General features: G+C 44.6%; 1 protein-coding gene across 5 annotated transcripts in view; it reads right to left on the reverse strand.

Moving 5' to 3' along the window:
• The window catches only part of GRIK1 (glutamate ionotropic receptor kainate type subunit 1), a 178,005-nt gene extending 165,928 nt beyond the window's left edge, over positions 1 to 12,077 (reverse strand). For 4 of the 5 annotated variants that reach the window (XM_074814188.1, XM_074814189.1, XM_074814185.1 and 1 more), the window contains exon 1: positions 11,829 to 12,077. In XM_074814188.1, the coding sequence (XP_074670289.1) occupies positions 11,829 to 11,958 (130 nt within the window). In that variant the 5' untranslated portion in view covers positions 11,959 to 12,077. The remainder of the gene's footprint in view (positions 1 to 11,828) is intronic. The other variant, XM_074814191.1, reaches the window with a different exon arrangement.
• Positions 12,078 to 12,440: the final 363 nt, after the last annotated feature.

Consider the following 12,440-nt stretch of genomic DNA (forward strand, 5'->3'; position numbering starts at 1 on the left):
GGACCCCATGGGAAGAATGTCCCGCTGTTGTAGTTCAGCTCTGGGAGGACTGCAACATGGGGGTGACCCACGTGCCCGTGGGAGTGACTCATGTTGGAGTTGGTTTGTGGAAGACAGTCTCCTGTGAGAGGGGGACCACACTGGGACAGGAGAGGAATGCCAGAAGCTCCCCCTCCACCATCCCGAGGTGGAAGAAGCATCAGGACTGACCGCACCCCCATTCCCTGCCTCCTGCACCCCTGGGAGAGAGGAGGTAGAGATATCGGGAGCAAAGCTGCTGAAAGAAGGGAGGGGCGGGGGAAGGTGTTTTCAAGAGGTGGTGATGCTTCTCATGATCGTACTCTGTTAAGTGTTGTTGTTAGTGTCTGTATTAAATTTATGTTCTTTTCTTCTTCCCCTAACGAGTCTGTCTTTTGCCTGTGCCTTAAAAGATGACATAATCCGTCCTTGTCCTTATCTCAGTTTCCTGGGTCTTTTGCTTCCCTCCTTCTCAGTGCTAACAGGGAAGGCGGGGAAGTGAATGGCATCTTTGTTTATTTTCCCCTTCTTGGCACTGTTGGGGAAGGGTGGAGTGAGTGGCTGCATGGTGCCAGTTGCCCTCTGAGCTCTAACCAGAACAAGTACCTACTGTACCTATTTGCACGATGCACGTGTTGCCCAGAGCTTCAGAAACAAGCCTGTCCCTTGCCTGGTTTGGTATCTGCAGCAGTATGTGCCAGGAGCCTGCTGCCCCTTCATTGTACTGCCAGCCAGCTTCCCATCACCAAATGCCTCTGGAAAAACCCCAGCAGAAGCATGTCTCATCCTCCTCTAGGGCCAGGTCTGTAGGGAGAACAGCCACATCTACTGCTGATAGATGGCACAGGTCTCCATCCTGCACTGCACTAGCGATCCTTGCTGTGCCCGTAGGATGTGAGGGGAATGTTCCTGGCATTTCTGATTGCTTTTTACACAGTGATAGAGAATTATACCAGAAGATTTTTCTATAAACATAAGATTAAAAAGTGAAACCCCAGAAGACGGGAAATATCAAACTAATGTTGACTGAGCAACTTCAAAATCCCATCCTTTGTTACCTAACTTACATACATTATTATTCAGGATTTCTGCCTCATTTACTGCACTCTTTTACTATCACCTTTTGCATTTAATATTTTAAAATATGGACAAATAATTGGGGATATAACATTCTATTAACAAAGCCATTTTGTTTAGCATGAGCACAGTTTGTCATACAAAATGTATTTGAACAACCCTAGGGAAAAACAGTACAGCAGTGATTCCATCTCCTTCTTGCACCCTGTACAAGATATTTACTCATTCATCTCCCATTCCAACAGACTATCAAAGATCATCTGTTTGATTTTTCAGTAATTTCCTATGCTCTTTCTGAATCCCAACATGAAAAAAAGCATTCAAAAATACAACATGAAAATATTTTAATTAGAAATTGTAATTTTATTTGTCTCTGGATTGTGGGGGAGAATTCTTAAGTGGCTTACTACTAGCTTCTTTAATAGTTCTCAATAGCTTATTACTATATTCTTTTATGCAGACAGCTAACTTGCTATCCCCATGAGATTGCTGAAGTTATTCATCATGCATTTTGACTCATTGGCCAATCTGACAGTGACTGGCAGTCTCTGGAAAAGTATAGTACAGCTAAAAAACCTGACCTAACTTTTAAACATCTTTCTCTGTGATACTGACATAATCAAATGGACTTTTACATATGTCACGCTGTTGCTGCAGCAACCTGGCCACTTCTGCTCTGACTACTGATAGGGAGCCTCTGAGCTTGATGTGGACTCAGATGTCTTGAGATTAGTCTCTTGGGACCATTCCAGAGAAATCAGGATTAATTTGCAGTTCCTCGAAAATGAAGTAACTATTTCACGTAAACTACTTTTCACATTCCATCAGGCCTGAGCTTCCTATTCATAACCGTTATAGAAATGACTGGGTTGGCACAGGGCCCCCAAGACATTTAGGAGAAAGCCATTTGTATGGCTGGAAGGAGGATTAAAACAGCTTTGGCTTCTCTTGTATTTTTTCTTCAATGAGAGCAGAGAAAAGGTTATTTTTGTGAAAGCAAAAGTTGCATTTTGGGGTTTTTTTTTCCTCTGGATGTTTACATCTCAGTGCATCTGATTTTCAGTTCTCCATTTCTTCATCAGGGATGAAACCAAGACAGTGAAAGCAAAGGATTGTGAGCACTGAAATGTGTAGTTCCCGAACCTACAGTTAATTCCTAGCTAGCATGCTGTAGAATTTTATAAGGACACCTGAATATTTCGTAAAGACTTCAACAGTTTTGATGGTACAGTCTACATCACTGCACATGGCTCGAATGCTCTGAAAGCCTCTTTCCAACTGCTTAGACCCTTTCTTGGGGAATAAGGGGGAAACAGTGCTGGAACAAACACGATGCAAGAGAACGAGTCAGGCCAATTCATGGGGTTTGCTGTATTTTCCTGGGCATTACAGCCTAGCAAAACACTTAACCACCTTGCCAATGTACATAATATCCTTCTAGAAAAGGCATAAGTAACAAAATGTTTCTGTATTCGAAATATATATAATTACAGAGGTCATGTGTGCCATAATGGAGTAGTCTGTGGGAGTACCAAAACGAGGAAAAAATTTTGAAATTGTTCTGTACACAAAAGGTGTCCATCCCTTGTTAAGACTTACCACGTCTGATCTTCAGCAGAACACCACTCTGCTGAGCAGATGTGAAGCTGGAGGCTGGAAAGGACATGGCAAATGATGCTGAAAAGATGCTCAGAAGAAATCTGAGCAGTGAAAAGGCACTTCCAAGGGCCATGGATGTTGGTGGCCTCTGAGGGGCTTCTGGCTAAGATCAGATAAGCACCTAATATTTGGCCACTACCCAAATCCGGAGAGGAAGGCACGTGCTCTGCTTTCTCAGAAAATCCTCCAGTGTCAGGGAAAATCTTCAGCCTTGTCTGATTTGCACTGCACATCCAGGGCTGAGCTCCAAGTGTGTGCAATAGAACACCTACCTATAAACTGTTTAGTTAAACACACTTGGATCTCTATAGCAGCAACACTTCCCACTTCATACTACTAATTTCCAAAGGATCTATGTAAATCTTCACCTAATATACAAACTATAAGGAAATGACAAAATTGTGATGCAGTGGGCAGAGGTCTGGGGTGATAGCACTTGAGAGACCTGGAGCCACTCCCAGCTTTGCCACAAGTTTGCCAGCAAAACACTTCAGTTATCTGGCCTTGGCTTCCCCAATCATAAAATAAAACTAATTGTATGTGCTTTGTGAAGTACTCTGAGCTCTACTGCTTCAGAAGATCTCAGTGTTGTTATTATTCATTACAATTCTTGTTGAAATATAACACATTTCATACTACATGAGACAAAGCAGTAAGGAAACTAGTTCAATGCAACCTTTCATTGCATGGTAGGCCCCAAACCCACCAATTTCCCTGCTAAACCCAATTTATATAATTCAGCTTCCCTTAAAGATAGCACAATTCATAGTAGTTTTTCATTGTTTAATTGTTCAACTGCATTACAATATACAATAGTAGTGTTACTATAGCTAGGCAAAGCTATAGCAAGGCAAGACTCATAAAGAGAAGTAGCAACCTTTGATTTACCTGTTTAGAGACATAGCTGTAATCCCAGATGCATGGACTGCTCTTGCTATTCACTGCAGGAAAGCAAAGAGTTCGAAACCTGCCAGCTTTTGTGTGCAATCTCGTGGACCATAAAGGCCTCAGGTAGGAGAAGACACTTAGCATTGAAGAAGTAAGCAACTAAAGTAATACTTAGGATATGTTGAGCTGACATACAGACTGCCATTAACTGCAGAAACATCAGTGGCAGATTAGGCAAGCCTAATTACTCACCTGGGGATCTGGCTTGCATCCTGAGGACACTAATGACACATCTCTCCCTGGGAGGGGAAGGGGAGGTGATCTTTGGTAGAAGTGAGTGGCAGCAAGAGCCATATAAACATCCCGGCGAGACTCTGCTCCATTGCTCATCCCAGGGGAAGGGGAGAATAAACTCCTATCTTCAAACATTTTTTCTTCTTTTCTTATAGCTACCTAACATTGTTCTTTCAAAACAGCATTTTTTTTTCCAAATCCTTTGATCCACAGCATACACTAGTGTCTTTTCCTGCTTATTCTGTCCAAAACATTTAGAACTGAAAAGCCTGTATTACTTACAGTGTAGTGAATAGCTCTTACTATATCTTAGCATGCTTGTTCTTTAAAAAAAAAAAAAAAAGTGTTGGGTTTTTGTTGGCTTTGGTTTGTTGGGGTTTTTTTTTGTTTGTAGGACAGAATGCAAAATCACAGTGATTTTAAGGTCTCAGTGGTGTACCACTGAATTCAGGGAGGGCTCTGTTACTTCTCTACCCGAGAGCCAAAGCAAACCTCGGCATCTGTGGTAACATTTCTAGCAGAAGTGTCACTTGGACATAACGGCTGTGGGAAGTTTCACTGCTCCTTCATATGTAGGTAAAACAATGAGTTTTGCACACTTGCTCATTCAAAACAAGTCCTGCTCCATATTTCTGGAGGTACTTCTGCACTCTGACTGTCACTTCCACCTACCCAGCATTGCACCAGGACCTCCATGCCATTGAGCAATATGGAAGGATGGCTGATCTTGAACTCCAGCCAGAATCAATGTGCTGTAAACATAATTTTCCTTGAAATAGACCAAGTTTGCATGTGCAGATCTGATGGCGGAATGTGGCAACAATTTCAATGCTAACAGAATTTATAACGTTCCTCTTTTAAACTTGAGGTGGTGGTGCAGTCTGAAAGCCCAAGGGAAAAAACAACTAGAAGGTGTAATTGTAAAGAGCCTGACAGACCCAAGAAAAGAAGCTCAAAACTGAGCCTTTGAGAACACTTCTGTTTGTCCATACTGCTGGGCCACATAACTGATTCACATTTCCCAGTGTTTGTGCCACCCTAATATAGTGTCTCAGTACAGGTAAAGCTGTACAGATAATAGAAGGAACTTTCTGCACTGTCAGAGGAATCAAAAAAAAAAAAAAAAAGATACTTCAGCAGTCCTATCAGATACTCACTCCTCTAGCTGAAATGAAAAAGATGCCTATTTGGAATAATGAAACAGTTTTAATTTTGATTTTTGCTCAGTGAAAGCAAATTCATCATTTGAAAGCTAATCATTTTCTAGATAATACTGTATCACCTTCAGCAGAAAGAGAAAGAAAGAGAGAGGGAGGGGTAATAACGTTCCCACTGCAAAGCTTTTCCAAAATCATAAACTCATTACTGCAAACTAAAATCTAAAGTCAACCAAAAACTAGGACATACTGGGCTTGCGGGTTACAGATCCAAAGCTGTGGAGTAAAACTAATCAGTTCTTGGATAGGATTTTCTTTTTTTTTTTTTTTTTTTTTTACTGCAGTACAATCTATAGTCTAGTTGGTCAAATCAAGCCTTTCCAAGAAAAGAAGATTAGAGGCAGTTGTTTAAAATATTGGGGCGGGGGGGGGGGGGGTGGGGGGTGCGCGCACGCAGAGCAGGATTTAAGCTTTATTACCGACCAGGACATACAAAACAGGCTGTAATGAAAAAACAGTATTGATATTGTACTTGCGGTCTGAATGCAAAATGTTAAGTGAAGACAGGGCCATATGGAGGAGCTTATAGTTACAGCAAGAACTGATGCTGAGGCAAATGCCTTCTGAACAAGTGAAATTAGGCGTTATGGGAAAGTCGCAGCAATTTAAAAAAAATTATTACACCTGAACACTACAAATAGGCTATTAAGCAAGAAATGAAATTCAGAGAAATTTAATTTTATTTTATTTATAAGGTTTGTTTCTCATTTTATTTATAAGGATTGTTTCTCCTGCAATGATCACTGTACTGCGCATGAATTCTTAATTGAAAAAGTACTAGGGTAACTATCAACCATTCTGCATAAACAAAATGTTTGATGAAAAATCCTTATCCTTTAGCAAAAATTAATCAATTTCATTGTTTTGAAGATTTCATTCTGTATTTTACCAAAATCTTAACTCTCTGAACTGATCACAAGTGTTACATAAACACATTTGAAGCCTTGGTGAACCACAGCAGGATGTCCTATTTATCCGCCTACCTGGAGCTTACTGCAGCGCTATGGACCTATTTTGCACAGGGGCACATTAGGATACACCTTGCATAAGTTAAGAGAAAAATAATGAAATACTGCAGCACAGATATCAACGCCCTGGCTTGCTTTCCATTTCATTTTCCTATAAGCCACTTGACTTTCCACCAAGATAGATACATGAAATTTGCCATAGTTAACCACATATCTCCCAAGATGTGAAATGCAGGACTAACATATGTTCGTGACATATTTTTAAACTGTTTTTATCTCCCCTAGTACTGTCTAAACCATCCTAGCTCTGGTCCAAGATAGGCAAATCCAGCCTTGCTTCCTTAGTTCTCATTTTCTGGTCTCAGGACCTTTTCATTGCTGTTCTCCATCAACCTTTACTGACAAGTGGTCCAGGACAGAAGCAGCTGGAGCTTGGTGTTCTTAATACAGCCCTGAGCGGCTGGCTGCCTGCTGCATAATCATCAAGCTCTCTTTGAAGACTATCATGTGCCTTTACAGCTCATCTATTTCATGCTAAAGCAGATATTTAGGACGTAAGTATATTCTGACAACAGAGATGCAAACTGCCAATTTTCTGGAAAGTGAAGGTCTTCTCTATAGTTTCTTCAAATTCTGCACAGCGCTTTACACCACCCCAGTGATACAGACATTCTGGCCACAGCACAGCCACCCAGCGAACACCCGTACTGAGGCATCAAGAGCTGACGGTGTAGCGGGTCACCGCAATGCTGATGAGCTTCATGCACTCTGCAACTACCAGTGCTTGGCCTTGGGATTGAGCTCCAGAAATGTTCTGTAGAATGCACTTGGAGAAAACAAGAGCTAAAGATGTGTCGGATCCTACCTGTCATTAGGAAAGGATAGTAAGTAGGTAGGTCAGTCAGGGGAATTACAAAAGTTTCACCATTCTCAATACATTAATGTCCAGGCAGCTATTCAGGCAATTTAAACCAGCATAGCTCCCTTGAGTTCAATAAAAGGATGCCCATTTACATCAGCTGAGCACTGGCTTCACAACTTTTTAATATTCCCCAGCGGAGCAACCCAGTACAGCAAACGCCTGCCACGGTATAAAAACCTGGAAATACAACGGTAATGGAAGCCAAAGTAATCCACCCCTCTGCATCATCAAGCCTAAATGGCAGAACACAAAGAAATCACCCATGAGATTTTGATTTTAATAATTTAGGGTGAAACCATGCAAATCATTATGCAGTCAAGTGTTTTCCCTGAGCTCCCTGTATGCATTGAGGCTGCTCGGCTCCACTGACCTTTTGTTGCACAAGTATAGACTAGCAGGAGTGCCCTACTAAGGTGCTGGCAATACATTTTTCATCTGCCTTTTATAGGGTATTTTTAACTTGATTAACTATTTAAAGAATGCAAGCCAAATGTTGCACTGTCTCACACTTGTATAGTACTGTCAAATCCAATGAGGCGGGAGACGCATAAAAATTAACGTTTGGACATATTGGTAGCAATCCTTTAGAAATATTTGTAACAAAATAGTTTTCTGTTAAGTGTAGAATGAGGAAATTTAGGCAAATTGTACTACAGTGAAATGATAAACCACTGAGCATTCAGGATCTGGTGAACAAAACATAGTTAATGCCTCATCATCTAATGATAGAAAATCCAGTCCCACTTCTGACAATATTATGGAACAGAATAATTTGTAGACACCTAGTAAGAAATACTTTTGAAAATTAACACTTTAATGATATTCAATTATGATCGAGACTTTCCAAATACAGTTTTTGCCATGTCACACTGATGAAGCTCAAATGTGTATTAATATCATTCCCTTCACAAACAAAATATCAAAAAGAGTTGACAAAAAGTAGCAAATTTGCAGTGAAATTAATTAGTTTTTTGTCTTTATCATTCTTACAGTGTGGGAATGGTCATATCAGGCAGGAAAAAACCTTACAGCTCTAGTCTTGCTTGGGGACATATAGACATATTTCGAAATCTATATTGAAATTTTCAACTTATTAGAAAATAATATTTTGCAGGCTAGGTTGACTTATGTGTGTCTGTTTTAAATCTATATTTCTTGACTGGAGAGAAATATTGTGGGGCTAATCCTGCATCCACTAAACCATTGGGAATTTTGCTTAAATAAGGAATAAATCAGTGCAGAGTATGAACCCATACTTAAATATTCCATTTAACTACAGAAACACACAAATTACTGAAAATTACTTTTTCAGTAGGAACAGAAGGGTACCTATTTCATCACCTAGAGCAATTTCTATGAAATCTAAAATTTACTCATTTGCTCATTTTCAGGAGCTGTTAGAGATTAAGTCCAAGATTCATCCACATATAACTTCCTACAGGTATTTGTTGAAAATTGCCACATTCTCTTTTTAATTAACTCCAGTGATATGTTAAAAACTTGCATAGTTTCTCAACTATTGGTTAGTTCTAACCCAGAGTGTAGTTTGAATGACTACCATTTATAATTTTTCATGTAATATCACTGAAGCATATTCTTATAACCTAGTCATAAGTTGTAAAGGCCTTAAGGACATACAGTATTACAAATAAATTTTGTTGCTGCTGAGATTTCAGTGCTTTGGAAGCTGTTTCTGCAACTTAGCAGCTGTTTATCTTAATTTATATTCTTCCTTCTGTTATTTAAGTTCATTTATTTTATACAAGTGGTACAAGTAGGATAGATAAGAAAAGTAGGTTGGCTCAGTGTAAAAACTAGAAATTCCTTAGTATTAAATCAAAAATATTAAGGTCATGAACTTTAAATATACCTTTATATAATATGGTCTAATGGGTTATGTGTCGATAAAGATGGTATTTCCTTGGACAGCTCTATTATTTCATATATCAAGGGAAAAGCTTTTTAACATGAATGTGAAAGAAATACTTAGTAAGACACTAAAATTTAAGTATTGTATTACCTAAAACTGAACACTATATCTTATCTCAAAATCCATTATTTTTGTCCTAAAGAGTTGGTTTTACTGGTCACATTGCCATCCCTCATTTTCTTGTTTAGAGGGCTAGAAAAGTAGTCATTAGCTAGATGTTGAGAAATAGCTAGAATTTCTATCACTCGCGTGTCCTTTCTCAACTAATTAAATGCCATTTCTTTGTATTATATGCCAGAAAAAAAAAATAATAAAAAAATCCAAAAGCTCCCTAACAGTGGAAAATGCAATTAAACTACCAGTGTACTAATTCAGGTGCAAACTGCTGCACCATTGTATAGCAGTGCTTTCCTTTCCTTAATTAACTAAAACATGAAGAAGAAAATCTGATGGCTTAATAGCATTTCCTTCACTGTCAGAAATGTTTTGGGATTATTTGACTACGTTATCACAAAGAGTGTTGGAGCAGTTATTGCCATTACTTCTGTTTGTCACCTCTAAGAGTGACAGATTCCACAGAGAAACTTGCTGCTTTTAATAGATGTGAAGGATTAATATTTTATAACATGATTACTTTATAGGCAGGATAACTATAGTAATAAGAATACATTTAATATTTTATGCATTCACAACCATGTAACACACAAGGAGCATCTCTTTGGAAGTGTATTTGGTTGCTGTGATTGAAAGCTGAGCAGGTTGTCACACTTCTCATTGTTTATATTGTGGTGGAAGTAACAGAGTCGAATCAGTACCAGGGTACCATGGCTGCGTGCACTGACAGAGTGCATCCCAGCTAGAGGTACACACACATCTTGCAGCAGAGAGTCTCTACAGACCACGCAGAGCAATTTTAGGGAAAAGCAATGTGGGCAACTGCCTGGGCGCCTCGCTAGACCAAACAGAAGCAAAGCAAGTTATGCAATGGGGAGGTTGACAGAGGGAGGAGTGCACATCCTAAATCTCCCCCTGGGTCCTGCAATGCTGATGCCAGCTGTGAAGCCGAGGCTTCATCCAGCACAGAGCTAAGCATTTAGACTACGTTCAAACAAATATGTTTCCCTTTAAACTCTGGCATGGTCCTTTTACCTTCAGAGGCTATTCCCTTTCAAGCTAAGCAAGTTAAGGCTGCCTAGTAGCAGTGATGATGCTTGTGTATTTCCAAAGCATCCTGCTGTAGCGTGTGGCTAAGTTAATTGAACATGGTTTACTTTCTTTCACAAGTTTCGTTGGACCTGAATTTACCGGTCTGTGAGAGCAGAAAGCTTTATGTCTCATGTGCTCTGTGCCTGTGCACAGACATTGCCCTCAGCTCCAAACGGGGCACGCTTACACTGTAGTGGTGAGCAGAGAAACAGCAAACTTCACCTGCATCCCGTGAGAAAAAAGTGAGCATACACTGAATATGGACAGTTATGAACTTACTATAGATTTTCAGCTGCAAGGTGCTGGGTGCCTTCAGCTTTTCTTCCCCCACGCCCCCGCCCTGCCTTTGCTCAGCACTTTGAGGGACTGAGCCCCTTAATTTATTTAAATGTTTCAGTCATCGGGTCTCTTGGTCTCTAAGCATACGAGGAGCCTGCCACTTGATGTTCAAAGGATCACTGGCGTGAGGAAAGCTGAGTGGCGTTAACGCTTGCCAGGTCAAAAGGCATCAATCTTTTACTCCGCACCGAAGGAACTCGCCTTCAGGAATGCATCTCCCCGGGTGGCATAAACAGCTTCTTTTCTCTTTTTCTTTTTTTTTTTTTCTTTTTTTTTCTGCTCCATGTTCAGTGTTTGTCAAGCAAAAGAGGGATAGGCAGAGAAACAGAAGTGTGACAGATTCTGCCTACATCCTTTCCACAGTTTTTCCTAACCCCTAACTCTTTTGATACTTTGTATTCACTGTCTCACTTGACTGACACAAGAAACCCACTGTAGGGAGAGAGGCTTCCTGTGAACTGAGCCCCGTTTCCATGGTGCGGAGTTTTCTACTTAAAAATAAATCCCCGTTTTCTGGGGCTACACGTATGTACAGCACTCGCGGGGCTCCCCCCACCCCTGGGTTAGGGGCCGAGGGCAAAGCAGGGCAAACACACCCCCGTCCTAAAAGGCTGCCCCCCCGCATGCTACAGCTGCTCGCTCTCCGGACCGACCCAGGGAACCCCTGCACTTCCCGCCGTGCATTTTAAGGTCACGGAACCATCCCTGCGCCCCCCGCCGCGGGCGGGGAGCGGTGCTTGGCTGGCTTGGGGCGCACTTCGCACCCGCGGAGCGCCTCAGCGCTGGGGGACACCCGCCCCGCCCGCGGCCACAGCCCCGAGCGGCTCCCGGAATGCTCGCCCCGGCCCCGCTCCGCTCCGCTCCGCCGCATCCCCGAGCCCAACTTCCCCGCGTCCCGCCGCCGCGCACCCCGCCAAACTTTCGGGAGCGGCACCCGCGGAGCTCCGCGGAGCCCGGCAGCCGAGCAAACGGGGCGGGCTGCGCCCCGCTCCCCGGCAAACGCCCCGCCGAGGAAACCCGTGGGCTGGGGGCAGCCCAGCCGCCCTCGTCCGCAGCCCCGGCCCCTGCGCGGCGGCTCCCCGCGGGCTGCGCCGAGCCCCGCGCCCCGCGGGAAGTACGCGGGTCCCGCTACCCCGGCACAAGCAAGCATCCGCGCAGCGCCCGGGGCGGGAGGGAGGGGAAGAGCCGAGGGAGGGGAAGAGCCCAGGGGCGAGAAGCCCCCTACGCCGCCGCCCCCCGCCCCGGCGGCGGGAGCCAGCGGAGCGCAGCGCTGCGCGGCGCGGCGCGCAGGGCCCGCGGGCGGCACTCACCGATCCGCAGCACTTGCTGGCCGCTCCGGGGCAGGCCGGCCGAGGCGCAGAGCAGCATGAAGAGGAGCCCCCCGCCGCCGCCGCCCGGGGCCGGGCGCAGGGGCCACCGTGGGCCGAGGGTGCTCGCCATCCTCCGCGCCCGCCTCAGTTCATGCCGGGCTCCGCGGGTGCGGGGCGCGGGCGGCTACCCCCGGCAGCGCCGGCTGCGCGCCGCCGCTCCGCGCCGCCCGCCCATGGCGCGGGGGCTCCGCGCCCGCCGCCCGCGCTCCCGCCGCTGCCGCGCTGCGCTGCGCCGCCACCCGCGGCTCCCGCCGCCCCGCTGCCCTCGCCCCCCGCCGCCGCCGCCGCCGCCGCCGCCGGGAGGGGAGAGGAGGGACGGGGCGGGAGGGGGCGGCTCCTCCCGCGGGGCGGCCCCGGGCGGGGTGAGGCGGCTCCGGGGGCTGACCGGGACGGGCGGCGTGGCGGGGCACCACGGGCACGGGGACGGACACGGGGAGGGGGGGCACACGCACACAGAACTGTCCTGCTGCTCCCCGGGCCCGCTGGACTCGCGCCGCCCGCGCTGGGCAGGGCAGGGACAGGGACAGGGACAGGGACAGGGACAGGGACAGG

This window comes from Strix aluco, chromosome 2, assembly GCF_031877795.1.
Source record: "Strix aluco isolate bStrAlu1 chromosome 2, bStrAlu1.hap1, whole genome shotgun sequence".
Lineage (NCBI taxonomy): Eukaryota > Metazoa > Chordata > Aves > Strigiformes > Strigidae > Strix > Strix aluco.